Below are 22,254 nucleotides of genomic sequence, written 5' to 3'. Positions count from 1 at the left end.
CACTGGGGCATTTCTAAACTCACTTTTCTGGAGGCTAAGCATCTGACTGCAAAGCAGAATTGGTGGAGACCAAAAGTGCTAAATTGACCAAGCTGTACATGAAAGGTTTCCGGGTAGCTTTCAAATCGGCGCCAAATTGGAAGCGCCAGAAGGCACAAGGGGAGGTCAGTCGGTAAAGGGTTCCTTGTTCTCCTCCACCACAGCTGCTGACCCCTGGCTATTCTTCCTTTGGACTGCAGACTGCCAGGAAGGGAAACTGGGAGCAACCCTGCTCCTCTGTATCATGTGAGCTGCAGGGACCACAAGTGTGAATGAACTTCCAAGCCCTTCTCAAACACCCAGGCAGCTGTGTGCCTTCCTTGCAGACTCCCAATCACTTCCTTGCAGCCTACACCCATGTCCCCAAGCCCCACTCCTCCCCACACCAAGTGTCCCCAGCAATATATATATATATATATATATACAGAAAAGCCCCTATACAGATCAAAAATGCCATGATGCTAAACTTAAGCCCCAGGGGCAACATCTCCTGCAATACCCATGTGGGTGGGTCAAATGGCTTGAAGCCTGCTTGGAAAAATGTGCTTCTCTAGGCTTTGTTACTACACTTGCTCCTCCACACAAGACTGTGGTGCCAGTCTTTCTGAGGGGAACGGGGGCAGGAAGAGAAGCAGAGAAGGCAGGCAGAGACTCTTATCCCAAACACCACATAAATTTGGCAGCAGGTTCCACGGCTCGTGCTTAAATCAATCTTGCAGAAAAATACAAAACAGTAAGAATAACATTTTCATAGCCAGCACTCCCACCATATGTGTTGCAAGACAGCTTGCACGTTGAGTCTAGCCTGCCACTCTTCCTGCAGAAAAATGGTGCTCACGCTAGGGGAGTAGTTTAACACAGATTTAGCTAGTTTGCAGTTAACAGCACAATGGCTCTGCCATTTTTTTGTACCCCTCCGGCAACCCAGTCTGCAAAACAAAAAACAAAACAAAACTTCACCACCTAGCCAACCCAGTGCTGGAAGGGAGATGAAGTCCATCTTACAAGTCATCACCCCTCCATCTGCCAATGACAATTCCAGACGTGAGAGAGACAGAGACAGGATGGGCCTACATACCCCTCATCCCAGACCCCACCCGACCCCATTGCAGCAGCCAGCTGACATTTTTAACGGTGGGGTGAGGCACACACACAGACAGACACATTGGCCAGAGGTATATTATTGTTGCAGCAGCCTTAGGATTTTTGGCGGCTGTGGGAAGGGTCGAGTCCCAGGACCTGGCGCCTGGGAGCATCTGAGCATCGCCTGCACCTGGGGCTGGGGCACGTCCCTCTCCAGGGCTGTGACATTCCCTTGCTCTCCTAACTTGACAGCAGCTCTGGATAAAGTGCATCATCTGTGGGGAGGCAGGTGGGGAGGGGAGGGAGAGAGGATTTCAAGGGAGGGGGAACCTGAGCAGCTCCCTGCCTGACCCCAGGGGATGGTAGGAAAGGCGCTTGGCTTGAGACACCCAGTCTGTCTGTCTGTCCATCCTTCTCAATCCCGATGGCTCAGTAATGGCGGCTTGGGCAACGCCTGAGACAAGTGGGGCCAGAAAAAAGGCAGAAGCAGAAGAGCGGCAGGGAGGGTGGGGCCATTTGTCATAGCGGCCGGGGCCCATGTAGCCCCGCCACCTCGGGCGTCAGCAGCGGATTGTGCGTCCCCTTGGTTGACATCCAGTCATTCAGAAAGGCCTGGGTGGCTTTGCGATGTGCCAGGCGGTGGGTGATGGAGAAACCGGCGTTGCCTTCCAGCTGGGACAGAATCACTAGAACCTGCCTGGAAGAAAACAAAAGGAAAGGAGATAGACAGGTCAGTGAAAGAGAGAGGAAAATAGTGCTAATCCTCACCCCCGCGAGACTACAGCCACAAAGGAAGGCCCAAGAGCAATGGTAGGAATACAATTCTAATTGGGCATCAGCCCCCTGGCTTTCCAAGTAGCCCTTTCATCACGCAGGAAGGTCTCAGATTTCCCAAAGGCTTCCAATACACAAACACTCTCTGGCCTGGTGCAGACTTAACATTCCAGATCTCTTAACCAGGTGAAGAGCAGAGGTGCAAAATGTCCAGCACACAGGTCAAATGTGGCCCACCAGGCCTCACCATCTGGCCTACAGTCATTTGGGACAGGCAATGCCCATCCAGCCTACAAGTGATATCAACCATCCATTGTTTTTGTTCTTATTTTTATTGTGTATTTTGTGTTTTTTATATCTATGGATGAAGGGCAGTATACAAATTTAATAAATCATCAAAGGACCAATCAGGAGCTTAAGGTGAGATGGACAAAGGCATGCTCCTATTGCCCATCAGATGATGGGTGGTGTGGGTGTGCCTTGCTTCAGAAAGGGAAAGAGGTTTCTATTGAAATTACTGTTCAAATCAGGATGGGGTGGAGTTTCCATTTTAGCAGTGGTTTCAGTGGGATCTACTTCTCCCTCCCAGTGCTGCCCCTTGAACTTCTCAAAACTGAAGGTTGAAAAACAGTGAAGGCACCTGGACTTGCCAGTTGAGGAGAGAGGGTGGCCCTCCCCCTTACATTCTACAAGGTGGCAAGCTGCTTCATTTCCCCCACACATGGCAATTCTACAACTTAAGCACACCAACGGGAAATTAAATCTAGTTCTCTCAGCCCCCCCGCTAGCTCCCTCTCACCTGTGCAGAGGGGGCACACTGTCCTGCGTTTTGAGGCTGCCTCGGGTCGACACAACGTTGAAGCTGTCTGTGCAGTCGCACTGGACGTGCAGGTAGGATTTAGGGTGCCGGTTCTCCACCACCACAATGAGACCTGCCCAGCCATGTGTCAGGTAGTAGCAAGTCATCCCCTCGCGCCCCTGCGGAAGCAAACCAGCCAGTCAGTCTCGGCCCCAGACCAGGGAATCCTGCCTGCCTCCACCTCACCCCCGCATGGCAATACAGAGTCCCAACCTCCAACACTCGGGGCTCACGCTCACGCCAACTCTTTGGGAAGATGCACGTTCCCAGGAGTGCATGCGCAGCTGCAGGTGCTTGGCTGCTTTCCAGAAAGAACATCCACATACAAAACCCACCCATCCAACTAACAGCAGGACACCTGCCTGCAGAAAGCTGTAGGATTTTATATAGCTTAGTAAGCTAGGAATTAAGGAACTCTAACCTCACGTCTGATATGGACTCTGTAGGTGGTCTGAAACAAGCTACCGTCACCTGAGCCTGCTTTGCACCCCAAGTGTTTTGCCTTGGAGTCTGATAACACCTCTTGCTTTTCTGGAGGGAGGATAGAGAGGGGTGTGGGAGTACCGGAGACAGTTTGCATTTGCTGCTCCACCCACTATTTACTCTGACCCGCCCACCACTGGCATGCGGCCCTTGGGAGATTGCTCAGAAAAGAATGTGGCCCACAGGTTGAAAAAAGGTTCCCCAGCTCTTACATCTACAGTACTGAGATAGTGCGTGTGAAGCAAGTTTGAATACTTTAAAGCGGTCCATAAATGTTTAAGCACCATGGCCACCGTTTTCCCAGTAGGAAGGCTCTTAGACAGCTGGGGTGGGCAAAATATCTGCTGCAAACCCTGGAGAGCTGCTGCCTGTCAGAACAGATACCAGCCTTCTTTAACCTGGTGTTCTCCCAGCCTTCTAGATGTTGCTGGGAGTGGTTGTCCAGCCCTCCATCCCTCACTGCCTTCTGATGGTAGCCAATATGCTGATAGTGAGAAGGAGGAAAGAACAGACTCTCTGAAGCAGCCGGGTGGGGCTGGTGCCTGCACATACCTCATGCCGTTCGCCCTTGTTCTCAGTGAGAAGAATGATGGCATCTGCCAGTGTGGTGGACTGAGCCTCAATCTGTTCCACCATCACCAAGCGGGAGCTGTAGATGGCCAGGATGTAGCTGGAGATGTCAGCAGCTGGGCATGCACTGCCAGTAGTAGGGCTGGAAACTGGTAGAGGTCGAAATAAGCAAGTGAGGCAGCATCAGGCTGCAGGCTCCCGGTCCACAAGGGAGTCCCCAACCCCAAGAATCCCTACCCATCCTGCCATGTGGCCTTTCCCTCACTCAAACATTTCCAGAGGCCAGCTTAGGAACATGAACTGCCTTCCTGATTGCAATACAGGCCTGGTACTTAGTCTCCAACACAAGCCAAGGCCTGCATTCTTGAAAGGAAGGACAGAACTGTGCAATAGTAAAAAGCAGAAAAGTACAGAAAAGGCCGTCTAGAGAAGCCCCTGCCTTCTCAAGTGTAAAATAAACCGGTCCCTGCCCCCTACACACAGGGGCATTCAGAGAACTTAAGACAACAAGCTTCAAATCACTACATATATTGTTGGTATTGTCTACTCAGAAGGAAGATCTACTGAGTTCAATGGGGCTTTCTCCTAGATGATTGGGGTTAGGACTGCAATCTGCAAGAAGCCAATGTTTAAGCAATGAAGGCAAATTTCAACTGAGAATTAAGGCCGGGGAAGGGAACCTTCCCCAAATGGGACTCCCAGGTCTCATCCATCCCAACCAGGATGGCCAATGGTCAAGAATGAAGGGAGTTTCGGTCCCAGCAAATTATGGAGAATCACAGGCTCCTTTGTTGCTTGAAGCTGTTCTGAAAACACAGGTGGCTTTTTCTTCAAACAGTGACCCCCCCACTTTTTAAAACACCCCCCAAGCTCTCAGCAGGCAACCCTATTGTGGGAATTGGCAGCCCCACTGCCCTAGAAGAGTCAGAAGTAGACCCTGCCACGCAACCCTTACCTTGGCTTGAGGAGGTGCCTGTCACTGGGGTAGTCCAGTGGTTGAAGGCACAGCACACCACTGCATACTCGCCCGGCTCCAGCATGACATCACAGTTGACAAACTTCTTGACTGCCCGCTTGCTGTGCGCCATCAGGCGGCCCAGGCTGAGCTTGCTGCCATTGATGAAGGTGGCTCGGAAGACCATGATGCAAAGGTCCAGCAAGTGGCTGTCCACTGTGTCTGAGCGCCTGCCAAGGGAAAGGAGGGAAGGGGCCATGGCTCAGTGGGAAAGCATGCAGGAAGTGCCAGGTCCAATCTCTGGTGGGGCTGGGAATCAGTCTGTAGGAAACTGCAGCCAGTTGCTGTAGACCACATTGAATTGGATGGGCCAATTGCTAGACTCCTGGTGTAAAGGAGTTCCCTACATTCCTGTGAAGTGCAGTGGAGTCAGAAGTCACTGGACAAGCCACTGTACCCACTCTCTTTCACCAAATAGGCTAACACAAACAATATAGGATGGGAGGAAAAATATGGGTCTTGCCAGACTGCTGTCTTGATAATAGTGGCTTGCAGCAGTGGCCTCACCACCACTTCCATCGTTTCTTTGTTTAGAGCAGGCATAGGCAAATTCTGGCCCTCTAGATGTTTGGGACTACAATTCCCATCATCCCTAGCTAACAGGACCAGTGGTCAGAGATGATGGGAATTGTAGTCCCAAACATCTGGAGGGCTGGAGTTTGCCTATGCCTGGTTTAGAGTTGTCTTCAGAGAAACATAGAATTGTAGATTTGGAAGGGACCCCAAGGGTCATCTAGTGGCAGAGAGAGAAGGATCCGAGGCAAAAGGAGGGTGAAATAGCTGGTGAAAGCCTAGCTTCTCCAATGACACCCTGGGCAACAAGCTGCATCTGCTGCACAACTATTCAGAGGTACTGACAGAGCCCAGCCTGAAACCCTGGAGGGCTGCTGCCAGTTAGTGTAGACAGCATTAAGCTAGATGGATCGATCGTGTAAACTTTGTAAGAGGCAGCTTCCTATGCTCCCTAGGTACAAGGGTCCTGCTTTCTTCTACACATCTGGCCACCCTAGAGAAAAAAAGCAGGCAGATGAGTATGTTAAAAAAACCCAACATCCCGTTACTGGGTCCTGTGGTGAAGTTTGTAGCAGTTAAAAGTGGGTTCTGAGCCTGAAAATCACAGAAACTAATGACTAAAGATGAGAGAAGAGGACTTGTCTATTGTAAGGACTCACGGGGAGAGGCAGTGCGTGTCTATACATATATAAACACCACACCTTTCAATGAGGGCCAGTGTCATGGCTTGAGGACCAGATTTTCTCGGCAGTGCTTTACCTTCCTGATAAGTATTAAGTGGCAGCCTTTCACTGATATAGAAGGAAAGGGATGTTCTCAGGGCCAATCATTACGGCAGGGGCTAAAACTTTTCCACTGAGAAACAATAATGCCCCATCTGTGTAGCCACAGTTATCCCGTCTAGATAGCTGCAACCTTCATTCTGTTCCTTAGTCATGTTAGAGCAGGATGAATGGCAGGAAATGGCTTTTATGTTGAGAGAGGATAGCAGTGCCACCACCATCATGCTATGTGTCAGCTCAATAGCACAGCTGAGCTGGAACTGGAGATGGGACTAAACAAAAGAGGGGTCAATGCACGAGTGATAATTGCCAAGATGCAATGCTAGTTCTAGAGTAACTAGGGTGATGTAAACAGTGTGCAAGAGCCTTGAATCTTTGTTCAGTGGCTGATGAGTGTGATCTGCGACCTCACCTGCTGCCTTCCTGGAAAAGGGCGAACTCCAAAGTTGCACGCTCCAGCACAGTCAGTGAGGTTACGGTAATGGGTCCACTGGCTTTGTTGGGAAAGGTGCCCTGCACACGAACCTCATGCCAGTCTGAATGGAGCTTGCAGATGTCCACTGAGTCGAAATACCTGGGCAAGGGAACAGGCAGTTGTCAACCCTGGAAGCAGCTGTAGCCAAGATCAGATGAGTCTCTTTTAGACAGCAATCAAGGCACCTTTGTAAAATCTTCATTGGTAATGGCACAGTTCCTTAGGGGTGGCGAAAGGAGGACCACCTTTTTGTGGAAGAGACAGCTGTGTTGCTGTCCATCTTTCTCTTCCCTCTACACTAGGGTGGCAAACCTTTTCTGACCTGAGGACCAAAGGCAGGATGCAAAAGGGGGTAGTGCCACTCTCATACCCAGCACAGACAAAGCTCCAATCTGCTCCTCAACCAATAAGTGCCAATCAGCTGGAGGATGAATGGAGGATTTTTCTCCCATCATAGCATGAACTGAAAGATTCTCCTTTCCTTCCAGGAATGTGCAGTAGCATACTTTGCAACGGCCTTCCTGACACTGCAAAATTGCCTCTTTGTTCTCTGGCATGCCACTCCTGCTAACAGGTCAAGAGCACTCTGGAAAACTGGAAGGAGTGGTTCTTCCTGTTCCCAGAGTACTCCCACCTGCTTGCAATGAAGCACTCAGGGGTTCCCACATTCAGCGCCATAGTTGCAAATTTTGCCGGGAGCTTGAGGCCCACATTAAATGGCTTGGCATGCCTGATTCTGGTCTCACACTTTTAAAATATTCTAGTTTTCTGTGAGCTCCATCACAATAGAGGGAGAATGCACAGCCCCCAAAGAACTGGAAACAATTTCAAGCTAACAACTCATGAGAAGGACAGGGGATTCAGAGCAGCAATGCTATTTTACCATTAGGTGCTGTGTTGTTTTTTAAATGGAGAAGAGCAGCAGTTCTTGTTTCTCCCTAACAAGCCATGATCAGCAAGCTAACCGTAAACCATGGCTTAAAATTGGCTAGCCATCCTGACTTGTTAGGGAGAAGCAAACCATCAACCCTGGTTCAGAAGGAACAGGTTGGTTTGTCCCATTCGCACCAGGGAAGGAGCAAAGCAGGAGTGAATGAGCAGTGTGCATGAGCACTCTGCTTGTACACAGCAAAGCATGGTAAGTCAGCAGTACATGTGTCTGTGCCTTAGATTTGCATCAGAACCAGGAGGTCACATTCCAGCCAAATCCAAGCTTCTAAAGGCAGCAGAGCAAGGACCCACAGACACAGGACAGTCTGTGCAATTTTGGCAGTACCTGATGAAGTCACTGTACTCCATCCAGAAGACCCCTTCACTGCTCCCGTGGGGCATCAGCTCATGCCGCAAGTGTGCCGGCCAGTGGGGCCATTCGTCAGACCAGCTACCGTTCCAGGAGAAGCGGCCCCAGGGGTTACGGAGTCGCAGGAGCCTGAAAGAAGCAGCAAGACAGAACTGAACTTAAGCTTTTTTATTTAAGTTATGAAGTTCTACTCTGCCTGCTTTTAAAAAAAGAAACCCTAAAGAGGGCTTACAACAGAGCAACATTCGTAAATAGCAACAACAGAGACACTTCTCCCAGAACAGCAGAATCAGATAAATCAGGAAGTTAAACTGCTTAATGTATGCAGGGAAATAAACAGTTTTTATGAAGGGTGGAACCAGACTAAAATATTTTAGAATGAGTTAATTATTTTAGTTTCAGTTGATGAATCAATGATCAATCAGTCGAATCTGGATGTGTGTCAAAACATTATATTTAGTGGACTTTATAGTACCTTATAGTAGTGGACTTCATTTTTATATTATGCATACATGTGCTGTAAGAGGCATCATCCTAGAAAAGCCATTCTCGCTTTAAAACAAATACAAATGTCATCTGCATTTATAATAAGAACTTATTTTTGCCTGCCCGATTGAGAACCTACTCAACCAATCCAGAATTTTTAAACGGATGAATCTAACAAATCAATCAACTAAGTTTGCAAACCTAGTTAGATTACATTTCCTGAAGGTAACAAAGAGTGGGCTTTGACACCATCCTTTTGGGAAGAAGAGAGATCACCCAACACAGCTTTGGGCTTCTGTTTGATTAAGAAGTGATGTAAAAAAAAAAAAACCTTTTAACTGACACACAAATACACACAGGTCAGCAGGGGAGTGGAAAAAAAACCTGTCCTTGCTTTGAGGTCTAGTCAGTACGTCAGGCATAGATGGATGGTGGTTCCTGAGGCAGAGCTTCCTCTTTGAGACAGAAGGTGGGATGAGCACATATTGGGAGAGGGGCTCATTCCCCAAGGCTTGATGAGCCCAGGGAAGTGGTCTGTTTTGAACTTTGTAAACCCAGAACCAGTTTTAACCCCAATCTCCAATGCTTCCTTAAATCATTTCCTACCCATGCTCATCTCTCTCACTCTCAGATGGCCAGACACAAAGGTCCAGCAGACCGTGCTATGTCTCATTACAGTTGCCAAGATGGAGTAAGAAAACACACTTTGCAATCTGGAAATTCTGAGGCCCTTTCACCTCTTTGCCTACCTCTCAAAATGATTTCACCCTGGGGAGGCAGGCAAAGAGCTGGGTAGGAGCACCGAAGTACCAATCTCAACACGCCCTAAGCACTCTGCTTTGCCATGCTATTTTTACTAAGAAAATGTTTCGGTCTTTGCAAGAGCCACGAACTGGCTCCAGTGGGATAAAATCGAAATTGCAGAATTCATCAATAAACAATGATGCAGTATCTTGGGGAAGTTGTAATAGTATCTTACCCTACATTAAACTCCCAGCTCTTTTCTGGGAAATAGATCTGCAATATTCTTTAGTTCTCATACCTGCATCTTTCCTTAGTGTGTCTCCATATGGCCTTATAGTGATGTTATGGGCAGATAGTTGAAGTGAACAACAATCCACGAGTCAACATTTTAAATCAGATGTGGTGAACCTTTGGTCCTCCAGATGTTGCTGAACTAAAACTCCCATCATTCCTGGATACTGGCCATGCTTTCTGGGGCTGAGTTAAGCAACAAAGGTTCCTACACACTTGCTTTAAACCAAACAAGCAGCCTGCCTAATTAGCCAAGAGCCAGCAATCTTTTCTTGGCCATTTTTACCTGCACCCTTGCACATCTCGGACGTCCAATATGGAATACGCATGCCGTGGGCGAAGGCCCATGCTTTCGTAGGCTGCATCATCCACCTTCATGTTGCCCCCTCCACAGGATGCACCCATCAGAAAGCTGAAGGATGGGAAATAAAAGGTAGTGGGGAGGGGATAAGAGAAACACAACACAAGGTTTACACTACCTGGCTTAGCATCAGGAGTCAATGGGAAGATAACTGGGGAGCTAAAGTTATCTTAAGGTATGTATCACCCCACATTTTGCATAAGCTGGTAAGGTTGTTAATGGCATGCAGAAATACAAAGCTAGTCTGCCATCAGGCTAAGGGAGGTACGACCACTACCACTACAAGATGCAGGGACTGCAGATGCAGGAATTGCTTGCGCTTTTTAGGACTGGTCTACGCATATTGCAAAATGAGATGGCACAATCCTGGTATGGCAGAGCGGACTATACCAGACTGCAAGGGGAAGAGGGAAGAGGGTGCCATTTCTTAACAATCCCTTGTTGTGGAAAAACTCCCTGCAAATAATTTATTTTGGGGGGTGGGCAGGAAACAGCATTCAGGGCTAAAATATTCTAATCCACTCTTTGCTGTGCTATTTTTCTGCTTGCAGAAGGTTTCCTTTACATACAGAAGCAATCAGAAATATGATCCTGTACCTGTAGCCTGATGTAGGGCAATTTATTTTACCACTTGATTCTGTTGCTTGTGAAGTCTAGGCATAAGTTTCTGATTAATATAATATAATTATGAGATTGGGCCTGAGTTTCTAGGTTAATTCATGGTTTGTTTCATATCAGTAGTAAGGAGGGACTTTGGCAAACATGCCTTGCAGCTGATGCTTTACAGTGCTGCTAAAAGCTGGTAGCAAAAGCCTCCTTGCAGGAATGCCCAGTTCCCAACTGTGTACGTCACACCACTTTTGAGCCGCTTACACTCAGTTGTCCAGCCCCCTCCTCCCCAGGCAATGACTACATGCAACATTAACCTCACCCACCTTCCTGCCATGCTCCTCCTCTGCCTCTGCAGTAATTGCTCAGACTTACACTTTTGGCAGGTGGAGCAAAGTGGGGAGGCGGCCTATATTCAGCAGCTGTTGCATGCAGAAGAATATTGCACACAGGCAGACAAAGTTGTGAATGGCAGGAGTTCTAACATTCGTATACTATTGGGTTGAGGCTTTAACGGTATGATCTTTTAACAGGGGCTCTGAATTAGGTCACATGCATACCATACATTTAAAGCACATGGTCTCCCCTCCAAAAAGTCCTGGGAACTCAACTGCTCCAGCTGAGAATTCAATAGTCCATGCAGCAGAAGCACAGAACAGAACAGCTTGGGGCTTCTCTTTTCTCTTGGGCTGACGGCACAGGCTGCACCTAGCTCATGGGCATTTTAGATCAATACAGAAAGCATCCCATGACACCAGCCTCTCCAAGGCAGCTCACTAGAACAGTGCAGAGATTTGCAGTCTATCTGCCATTCCAGCTTACTAAGGATGAGGGTAGGCAGGGGGTGCATTTTACAGCAACAGGCCTCACTGGCCCACCTTAACTCTCTATCTTTGCTAGAGCCACAGCAGTAAGCTCAATGAAATTCCACTTTTCCCTCGGTCTAGATGCGGCCCGACCGGCCGCAGATGCCAAATCAGTCTTTACGCTCCTCACAGCTGAAGGGGAAAGCCCTCCCTCCTGCCTCGTCTTACCCAGCCTCCTTAGAACTCAGCATTTTGGCCCAGATGAGGTCAGTGTCAATGGGCTCCTCGCGAGGGTTAGTGGAGCTGACCTGCAGCATCAGGCTCTCGCAGGGGGCGCCGGTTAGCGTAGCTAGGCCTTCAATAGCGCGCCCTGCCTGGAGGGCAAAGTACGAACCATGGAGTTTGGCCAGGGCCTTCTCAATAAGGGCGACCCATAGCTGCTTCCTCTGGGCCTGGAGGAGGAGAACACAAATCAATGGCTGCAAACAAGGCTGTCGACCAACTTCGAAGTTCATAATTGATTATTTCTCTTTTAAAAGACTGTGTTAATTGCATTTAAATACATTTGCATGCTACAGATGGGCTAAGGGTGACCTTATCTGCCTACAGCACAAGCGTTAACAAAGGGTGAACACCCTTGGCTAGAGTTGTGTGTACTCTGCATGTAATTAAATGAAAACTCTGAGCCCAGGCAATCCAAGATCTATGCCAAGGAAAAGTGGATTTTGCAACTATATAAATTATGCAAACTGAGTGCAAATGCATAACTTATTCTGCTTTTTCAATGTTATAATCATAATATAGTCTGACATTGTTAAGTCATAGGAAGAGTAAGGAGACTTCAGCCATGTCGCTCAAACCCTTAAAATCTTATTCAGTCCTGTCTGTGGCTCCTGAAATTTCAGTGTGTATAGTCCAAATATTTTTTGAGCATTCTTGTGCAGAATAAGAACTAGAAACCTTTTTAAAAAGCAAAACAAAATTAAAGCTGAAATTCTCAGGAAGCTAAATTCTGCACCCACCAGCACATATTCACTCTTGTAAACCACATTATGAATCCAGCCCTCTCCTTGTTCTAGACCAGATGGTCAATCTGTGGCCCTCCAGATGTTGTTGGACTACAACTCCCATCAACCCCAGCCATTCCCAGTCAAACAACATCTGGAGGGCTGTAGGTTCCCCATCTAAATGAACTTCTAAGCTGGAGACCCCATGTAGAGTCTTTTACAGGACATATAGCACAGCATCTCTAGGTTTGCTATAAAAGAGACACTTTCACACAATTCTGTTCCCAACCTCTGGCATATCACCCTCTGTGGTTTCCCCTGCTGTAATGGCTAGTGCTGGCCATATCAAATCCCAGCACCCACCTGAGAGAAGAGGAGGTAGCCACACTCATCACAGGGCAGCATGTCATCCACCAGCACAGTGGTCCAGGTGCCATCTTTGCAAAGCCGCACCTGATAGGCTCCCTCCAGGCACATGGTCCGTGTAATCATGACCCGTTCCACCAACTCAGGCCTTTCTGCCAGCACAGCCAGAGCACTGAGGAACCTGAAAAAGAAGTGCCAGATGAAGCCAGTTAATACTGGGAAGGCTGCTCACCAGCAAGTCAATGGCCACATTCAGATATCATTCTAGACCAGGCATAGGCAAATTCGTCCCTCCATATATTTTTGGGACTACAACTCCCACCATCCCTAGCTAACATGACCAGTGGTCAGGGATGATGGGAATTGTAGTCTCTAAAACCTCTGGAGGGCTGAGTTTGCCTATGCCTGATCTAGACTATGGTTTCATGAGATGTGCCTAGTCTCCTCCTGAACTCACACATTCTCATCCTCTCCTTCTGAATGGCACTCACTCCTGCTTTCAGTTAACTGTAGCTTCCTGTGTCATCTGAAGCAAGAACTGTACTTAACATTTGTATTATTAATAACAGATAATAACAATCTACAAGGCACAGGAGGGGCAATTAATTATGCTTCAAAGTGAGAAGCTGACTTGCACTATCGTTCACTCGATGATTTTTGGAGGTATTTTCATCATACAAGATAAGAATTACACTTTCTTTTCCAAGACAAGAAAAATCAAATATATTCAGTGGCGGATTATATTATTACTTCTCCAGGTATTATTAAAGACTCTAGAGAAATAAAGAATGTTTCAATTTTGTATGCAGATCATGCACCAGTGAAATTTGAGTGGATCTATTTAAAAAATACTCAGATTGGAAGTTACATAATTTGATCTTACAAAATAAAGAAACTGCAGACAAGCTGAGACAGCATATATATATATAAAAATAAAAACTTAGGATGAATGAAATCTTCCCCCGAACTATAATAAGGTATTCTTCAGATGAATTTGTATTAGCAGGTTGGAGTATTTCAAAAGAAAATCAGTAAGAAAATACAGTAAAATAGAAAAATCAGATGCATGACACTCTCTCTCTCTCTCTCCCTCTCTCCCTCTCTCTCTCTCTCTCTCTCTGTGTGTGTGTGTGTGTGTGTGTGTGTACATGGTCTGCTGAACTGATCCATCGAGTTCATATTGGAAAGAGCAGTTCCACTGGTGGCTGGTCTTCTTTGTTCTACAGGTAGGAGTAGCTAATGTGTCTTCCAAATGCTGGACTCCAGCTCCCATCAACCCCAGCCAGCATGGGTAGTGGCCAAGAATAATGGGAATTGTAGTCCAACAAAGTTTTTGAACCCCTCAAAATGTTGATCTGTGCCGGATGTGTGAGAAACAGGGCTTCATAGGTTTATGTTTGTTTATTGATTAACAGTATTTGTATATTGCCTAACAACTTGACGTTCTCTAGGTGGTAAACAACTAAGACAGATAAATGAGCATACCCTAGGAAAGCCTTCCTCAACTTGGTGGCTCAATATATCTTTAGGACTACAACTCCCATCATTCCTAGCCACCAGCCGTGCTGGTTGGGGATCAAAGGACTTGCATTCCTCAAAATCAGGAGGGCACCTAACTTGGGAAGTCTGGTCTAAGTGAACAGTGTCCATCCAATGTTTATAGCATTTCTCATATGCTGTCTTTCTGTGATAAATTGTATTTAAGGTGGCTTAATAGCATTCAATTGAACAAGTGTGTTTTTTTAAATAAAAAGAGATGCATGATTGCAAAATTTAGAAAGTCATAGGCTACAGGGAATAACCACTCTAAAGGCTAATTTTTCACCAATTGTGTGTGCAGACCACAATGAATTGATTTTTTTAAAAAATTCATAACATGGCACTACTAACCGAAAAGTTTCCAACTCTTAAAAATCTTTATTTGAGTCGTATTTCCCCTAACAGCTGATTCTACTGGATTCTGAGGTTTTTCAGTGATACTGAGCTGTGGTCCTCCAGTATGGGCAAAAGTGAGGGATGGTGGGAGCTGGAGTCCACCAGGTGACCCCCTTTCACTTATACCACCCTTTGAATTTAGTAAGCAATTTATTAATCCATATCTATGGACTGCAGCCCATCCCCAGGAATCAGTATGTACCCCTCCAACCAGAGCCCATTGCTTCTGGTATCCGGTTAGCATCATTCCACCATGAAGGGCAATATGACAACTTGTTAATGGCTTTCAGACCTCTGGGGAATCCTGAGAAGCTTATTAGAGTTCAATGAGAATCTATTTGACTGATTCATCTTCAGGTTTCCAAATCATCTTACAACAAATTACAACAGAACAAAATAAAACAAGAACATTACAACAAGATGATCATCAAACACAGACAAGATTAATCGAAAGACAGCTTGTCTACTATAACCAACCCTGCTCAGTCATCGTGTAGCCGCAGCTGAGTGATGGGTGCAATTCTGGAGCACCTATTTTCACTTGACTTGGCCAGCATTTTGCGCAAATTGAGTGTGTACCTTAATAATATGGTCTAGAATCTATGTCAGGGTTTGTGGCAGAGTTCCTTAACAGACACACTGATGTGGAAAGTGTTCTCTCAAGGCTTGAAAGCTTGACAGCCTCCAACAGAGATTATTATGGTTCGTATTTTACACAGAGGAATGTGGAACTGTGATGCAGGCCATGCTACTGGCCTGCAAGAATGACCCCAGAGGCTTTCTTTTCACTCCTGTCTTCCCTAGTAATGCGCAGATGCAGGAAAGTACTGCAAGGCCCAACAAGCCCGACCAGCAGCCCACATGAATACCGTCCATGCTCTATAACAGTGTTATCCAACCTTGCACCCCCAGATTATGTTGAACTCCAGCTCCCAACAGCCAGCATGGTCAATGGTCAGGGATGATGGGAGTTGTAGTCCAACGTGATCTGGGGAACACAGTCCTAGAATATGACCTCATAATCCTTTGCAGCGCCTCACTGTGAAAAATGCTGCTTGAATTATAACATGTAAAAATCACAGGGCTCAAAAGATTTAAATGTGATGTACATGTGCACATGCTAAGTACAGTCCCACTCATGAGAAACTTTTCCATTGAGGTCCTGGCTTTGTAGCTCATCTTTTAGCCCTAAAGTGGTCTGCATGTTGTCCCTGCTGAGGGGGAAAGCTCCTTTATTCTTGCTGGGGAAAGGTGGTTGGTTTTTCAGATCTTTCTTGCATGCCACCAGGGGGCAGCCAACTTCTGTAGTCAGCAGAAAGAAGGAAAGCTCTGAAAGTAGAAATGTAAAGGCCTTGGGGTGTCCTCCCACTTGGTGCTGGGAAGCCGGCTGAGCTGGCTGCAAGTGCAGCTGCCAGAATCTTGTGCCAGGATCTACCAAGTCCAGACCACACTCTCTGCTTGTGCACAATGGCCATTAGCAACAGGGTTCCCACATATCTAATTCCCCTTAAAAGTCACAGTTGACTCTGATTGCCCTTCATTCTTACCAGCAATTTCCCAGGAGCCCTTGCAGGATGTCAGAGGGCCGAGGTGTCCGGAAAACAGACCACTTGACTGAACGGTCCTTGAAGATGCTGCAGTTGATTTCATGAGGCCTCAGCCACTGCTTCACTCGCTGCTGGACACTGTCCCCTTCGGGGAAGCCAACTGACTTGGGCCCTGGAGGGAAACTGTCATCCACAAAGTTGACCTTGTTCTGCAGATACAAAATTTAAGAAGCCCAAGGGCATCCTTGTTACTGGTATTCAGTTCCACATGAAAGCAGGGGCTGCTGCAGCAACTGTTGGACACATGCTGGCAGTCTTGCTTTAGAGACACGCAGGTCCCACCTGCACCATAGACTCAGAGCAGTACTATACCACTTTAAACAGTCACAGCTTCACCCAAAGAATTATGGGAACTGTAGCAGAGGGTTGTTAGGAGATCCCCATTCCCCTCAAAGCTACAATGCCCAGTTTCCTGAGAAGAAGGACTGACTGTCAAATCACTTTAGGAAATGAAGGTCTTTGAGAGGAAAAGGGTCTCCTAACAACTCTTAGCACTAAAACTATAGTTCCCAGGATTCTTTGGGGGGAGCCATGACTGTTTAAAGTGGTACGATACTGCCTTAAATGTAAAGTGTAGATGGGAATTCAGTTCATTCCAACTTTCTTTCCTGTGCATATGCTAGAACAAAAGGTGGCTAAACAACAGCTAAAGCTGCTCCTTATTCAACAAGCCCAGTACTGCTGAAGCCTGGCTCCCTCTAGGGTTACAGGTCAATGTCTTTCTCAGTTCCTGCTATCTGAGGACTAGCCTGCAGATTGAGGCAGGTATACAGTGAGTCATACCTCTACTCACTAAAGGGGATGAAACTGCCAACATCCTTTCCTTGATCAGCACCCATGGGGGCCTTTGCTGATGAAATACGAAGGTAAACAGGCAAGTGAGTTAAGCACCTGGGCATGCTCAGTAACAGGGCGAGTAGCCCAGTACAGTCAACCCCTTCTCCCCCTTAAATCTGTCATAGCTCCACTTTACATGTAAGCAAAACCAAGGAACAACTGCTATGAAGGCAGAATGCCCTGAATATCAATTACTGGGGAGCAGCAGAGGGAGAGGGCTATCACCCTCATGCCCGGTTTGTGAACTTCCCACTGGCATCTGGTTGGCCACTGCGGGGAAGAGGAATCTGGACTAGAGAGGACATTGATCTGATCCAACTGCAGGGCTTTTCTTACGTTAAACAGTGAGACTTAGACCTGAGACAGTTCCAGGCAGGTGACTGAATACTTGAATCCTCCAGTATAGCCCTGTTTTCATATTTTCAAGCTTAGCTCTGCAGTGATGCAGGCAAGACATTTTAGCTCAATATAACCCAGTTTTGTACCAAGCAATGCAGGTGTGTGACTTGTGTACATTTGCTGTTATGCAAAATATTCTGCTTTGCACAAGAATGGAGAAGGTGTCCTACAGAGCTATGAAATATGGCTCGATTACTGGGAAAGCCAAATTAGCAGCCTGTCTGGCTTCTTTGGTTTTACTAAGCATGGTTCATGCACTTGTCTCCAACAATAAGGGCTAGAAACTTGATTTATTTATTAGAAGGTGTGTGGGGGGGTGGAGAATGAGATTCTTGGGATGCTGAGTTCTGCATTGCTTGTTCGGGTCACAGAATGCAAAAGTCCCTGATCGTATCCGTATTCAGAAATAGTGATTAAAAAGAATGTGTCAGAGTCAGACAACCTGATCTGTTCCCCTTCAGCTGCTGTGAAGAGAACTGGAGATCAACATCCATGATTCCTCGCTTTGCAGGCTTCCTGCAATACATTTCTTCCAGTTAGAGGAAAGGTCGTCATCCTACACACACTTATTTGGAAGGAAGTCATTTTGAATTCAGTGAGACTTGCCTTGAAATAAATGTGCAAAGGAGGACTGTACTGCACAGTTGGCTTCTCTCCCTTCCCCTCTGCGCTGCTGTGTCCAGGCAGCAGCCACTGAAGCTCCCTCAAGCTTCAAACCTCCGAGCAAATTTCTGCCCCAACAGCCTGTTCTCAGTGCTCGCTGTGCTACCATTGCCAAGGCATGCGCCGGGGTCAGATGCTCCCTTGAGGTCCCTGAATTACAATGTGATTAATGCTGAAGGTTCTCCCAAGAAAGAAGCAGAGATGAAGGGATGGCATTTCCCAAAGAAACATGGAAAGAACATTAGCAAGCTAGAGGAGAATTGAGACTAAGTCAGGGAGAAGTGTGGATCTATTGGGGGGGGGGTGCGCGTCATGCAAATCCCTGGCAGCCAACAAACTCCTTTAGCGGACTAGCCATTGGGGCTTCTAGCACCAGAGTCTGGATACTGATGCTTCAAAAGAAATCTGTCCTCCACAGCAGAAGACAGGCAAACTCAGGACAAAGTACAGGCTTGTCTACTGCCTCAGAGTGGGCTTTCTCATGTACATGTTTCCCACGGCACATGATTCTTGAACTCCTGGGTGCATAGTACAGTGATAAGCTGCAAGCACAAGATGTGCCCTCTGAAGGGCTCATACTCATATTAGGCCTGAGGGCAGGTGGCTAAGACTGAGCTGAGAATCAGAAGCCTCCTGTTTGAACCTCACCTCTGCCATAAACTCGTTAGATGGCCTTTGGCAAAACATTCTCTTTCAGTCTCAAACCTGTCACACACACACAGCCCCAATCTGCAATATAAGGACAGCACCACAGACTTACCTGATAGAGCTGTTGTAAGGAAAGAGCTTGGAGTAAATGGCTTTGAAATTTTCTAGACAGAGTTTTCAGTTGCAGTAGCTTGTGTATGAAAACACTCTTCCAAAAGAAGCTTATCTGGCATCCATTGTTTTGTCTATCTGGTACCACCCCAATACATTTTTATTTTCCCAGGCCTACGTGAAATAGCTTTATCTGCTATGCTTTTTTAAAAAAAATCATGCTGATATTCTCCATGCTGTTTTTCCTTTTGTGTTTAAATAAATATATATAGAGAGACTGTATTTTAGCACTGCTGCATGCAAGGAAGCAAGTGCACAGGAGCTATGCCACAACTACCCTCGCCCCAATAATACACAAAATTGGAACAAATCCCTCAAGTCACTTCAGCACGTGAAGATCTGTTCTTCTCAGCACCTACAAAGACCTTCCTCTTCCAACAAGTCTTTGAAGTAGGTATCTTTCGCAGCCTGCATCTGTACTGGAATTGTTCTTAGATGTTTTAATTACTGTATTGGTTGTATGTTTGCTGCCCTGAGCTCCTTTGGGAGGAAGGGTGGAATAGAAATTTAATTAAATAAATTAATAAAATCTGGGGGAAGAGAGAGAATAGATTATGTGCTTCAGCAAGAATTGGGAGCTGGGGTGTGTGTCAGGGTTTGAGGGAATGCAATGAGGGAACATGAGAGAGAGAGAGAGAGAGAGAGAGAGAGAGAGAGAGAGAGAGAGAAAGGAGAGAAGGCCTCCTCTATTCCTTGGCTGGAAATTTGGATGCCCTGCATGAAGGCCACCTGCTGTGCCTGTGCATTGCTCCCTCAGAAGTCTAACACGATTAAATTTCATTTCAGGCACCCGCTTGATGTGGCTTCAATCACCACAGGCCGCTCAGAAATAAAACAGCACTTGATCATTAAAGCCACCGCACAATTAGTTATTAATGAGCGTGGCGAGTGGCCTTTTCCTGAGGCTGCCAAGCGGACCCAGAGGACACCTGTTCTTGCTAATTATACAGGGTGAAATCCCAAAGTTCTTCCTTGGGCTGAGCACCCTTTCACTGCATTCTTTAAAAGAGCACCCCAGGGGTTGGATCTTTGAGTGGACTGACTCAGGGCAGAAGGAGGGATATTCCTGGTATGAACATGGATCAGTTGCTAGATAGAACTTAAACCCAATTCTCCTAAAGTGCTTTGGTATTGCTGCTTATTTCAGGGCCAGAACATCACAAAGATGACTGATCATTGAAAGCCTGCATGCCTGTTAATGAGAGTGTCTCACTAGGGGCCCAGGTTCAAATCCCCACTCAGAATGGAGCCCATGGGATGACCTTGATGCCGCTTTTGAGTTCCTTGGAGGAAAATGCAGAATATCAATGCAATAAATAAATAGCTGATAAGTAGGAGCAAGGAGACGAAGAACTTCATGTGCTTCCTTTCCTCCTCCATCCAAGAGAGATTAAAAGCATGAGAAGATTTGTCAAAGACAACAAATGCAGTCTGTAAATATGAAACGTGCAACTGAAAGCTAAATAACAATAACAGATACGAATAAAAAACAATGAGTGTTAGTTGATGGAGCTCAAGTATTAAAAAATGGCAAATACAGTAGGTAGTAAGCAAGACCAGACAGGGCTGCTACACCAACTCTCAAAGCATCTTCAAACACTCTCCTTGGTCTACCAGAGAACACGAAAATATGGAAAACATGGAGATCACACACTGAAAACTCAAGAGTTTTGCCCAGTCCTCCTCTGCACCAACTTCTAAGATTTCAAAGAGCACTGCCTATGTCTTTTCCTGCCTGTCTACTGAGCAACCAGGTCTGGAAACTTACTTTGTATAAATAAAAAGGACTTCTCTTTTGGATACAAACTTTTGCATGGTGTAATGACAGGCAAGAGGACACTAAGAGAAACTCACCTCTTGACAGAAGGAGACAATGTTTTCCCAGAGGGCTTTGGCCTCCCCTTCATCTGTCTGCCGCCGCTTCTCCACGTGCATACTCTCCCGGCGCCTGAGTGGCTTGGCGCCCTTGCGCTGCAACAGGTACCCCTGGGGAGTGTGGCAGGCGACACAGTGCTTGGCCTTGAACTCATTGAGCAGCGTGCAAGCCGGGCAAGGCCACTGGCTGGGCCTTTCTGGGGTGACAGGTGGCTGCGAGGGGAAGAGGCGGGCCACTTTGCGGGCCGAGGGGGCCTTAGAGCTGCAGGATGGGCAGCTGCCTTTGTCTGAGCCACACTCAGGGCATTTGAGAGCCAACTCTCCCTGTGCGCCGTGTTCCTGGAAGCCATGCAGCTTGGAGGAGCCGCAGGCCTTGCACTTCTGAGAGGCTGTGGGGTTCTTCAACGTGCACTTGGAACAGGACCAGGTGGTGAAGTCGGGGCTGGATGGACCGCAGGGAGTGAAGCGCACAGAATCGCCAGTCAAGTCAATGGTGTCACTTCCCTTCTGGGAGCTACAGGCCTCGCAGGCGCCAGCTCCCGAGGTGTTGAGGAGGGAGCAGGTGCTGCACTTCCAGGGCGATGGGCTCACCTCCATTTCCTCTTCCAGCACGCTCAGCCGCTTTGTCGCCATCAGCTCCTGGAAGCGAATGGCCTTCTGCACAGGTGCTGGTGGGGAGGCCGGCTGGGAGGTCTCAGGCACCGGTGGCTGCAGCTGGGGGGGCACCTCTCGGCGGCTGCGGGGAACGGGGTTGTTTTGGAGGCCGGGGGAGAAAAGGCTAAAGCTTGGCATCTTCTGGCTCTCTTGCTCAATGGTGGCTGCACCTGGGTTGGCAATGGGATGGCTCTCGGGGTTGTCCGTAGCAACGCTGGGCTGAGGGGTGGTGGGTGCTATGTGGAAACCGGCAGGAGCAATGACTTCAGGGACGACCAGCGCCTCTGGGGGGATCTTGGGCAGCGAGAGCTTGCGGGGGCCTCCGCAGGCCGAGCACGAGTTGGCCATTGGGGTGTTGTGAAGAGTGCAGCGCTGGCAGGCCCAGCCATCCTCCAGCCCCACTTCCTCCGGGCTCTTCCCCCCAGAGTCCTCACCAGGGCTCTCGGCCTTGGGAAGTTCCTCCTTGCAGGTGCCCTTGGGCTCCACCAAGGCGGTGGGCTTTGGCAGGACTCCGTTGATGATGGGCAGCGGGGAGCCCCCAGGCCCAGGCTCAGGGGTGAAGCCACACACCTCGCAGGCCTCTTTGCCCAAGAAGTTTCGGAAGGTGCAGCGGGCGCAGGCCCATTTCTGCTCTTCTACACTGAGGCGCAGGATTTGGTTGAGGTCGGGCTTCTGGCGTGGTGCCTCGCATATGGAGCATTGGCGCTGTCCTACGGGGTTCAGGAACGTGCAGCGGGTGCAGGACCATTCCCGCACAGCGGCCATAGAACCAGAAGAGTGGGTGTGGCTGCAACAGACAAGAAAGAAAGGCAACCATTACTTGACATCGTAAGATGGGAGCAGCGGGAAGTGTGCTTCCTGCTACTTACAGCATGGGGTCACCCACAGCATGCCCATGGGGG

At 47.7% G+C, this 22,254-nt stretch overlaps 1 protein-coding gene across 3 annotated transcripts in view; it reads right to left on the bottom strand.

The window, feature by feature from the left end:
- Positions 1 to 1,202: 1,202 nt before the first annotated feature.
- CAPN15 (calpain 15) overlaps positions 1,203 to 22,254 on the bottom strand; it is a 90,482-nt gene continuing 69,430 nt past the window's right edge. For all 3 annotated transcript variants that reach the window (XM_053365600.1, XM_053365601.1, XM_053365602.1), the window contains 11 exons: positions 20,678 to 22,139; positions 16,046 to 16,254; positions 12,561 to 12,744; positions 11,419 to 11,642; positions 9,701 to 9,826; positions 7,870 to 8,022; positions 6,531 to 6,692; positions 4,764 to 4,993; positions 3,791 to 3,957; positions 2,696 to 2,874; positions 1,203 to 1,819 (listed from right to left, as the gene is read on the bottom strand). In XM_053365600.1, coding sequence (XP_053221575.1) covers positions 1,642 to 1,819; positions 2,696 to 2,874; positions 3,791 to 3,957; positions 4,764 to 4,993; positions 6,531 to 6,692; positions 7,870 to 8,022; positions 9,701 to 9,826; positions 11,419 to 11,642; positions 12,561 to 12,744; positions 16,046 to 16,254; positions 20,678 to 22,139 — 3,274 coding nt within the window. In that variant the 3' untranslated portion in view covers positions 1,203 to 1,641. The remainder of the gene's footprint in view (positions 1,820 to 2,695; positions 2,875 to 3,790; positions 3,958 to 4,763; positions 4,994 to 6,530; positions 6,693 to 7,869; positions 8,023 to 9,700; positions 9,827 to 11,418; positions 11,643 to 12,560; positions 12,745 to 16,045; positions 16,255 to 20,677; positions 22,140 to 22,254) is intronic.

This window comes from Podarcis raffonei, chromosome 14 (assembly GCF_027172205.1).
Source record: "Podarcis raffonei isolate rPodRaf1 chromosome 14, rPodRaf1.pri, whole genome shotgun sequence".
In the NCBI taxonomy this organism is placed as follows: Eukaryota; Metazoa; Chordata; class Lepidosauria; order Squamata; family Lacertidae; genus Podarcis; species Podarcis raffonei.
The sequence above is the reverse complement of the archived record's forward strand: the minus strand, read 5'-3'. Positions and strand labels throughout refer to the sequence as shown.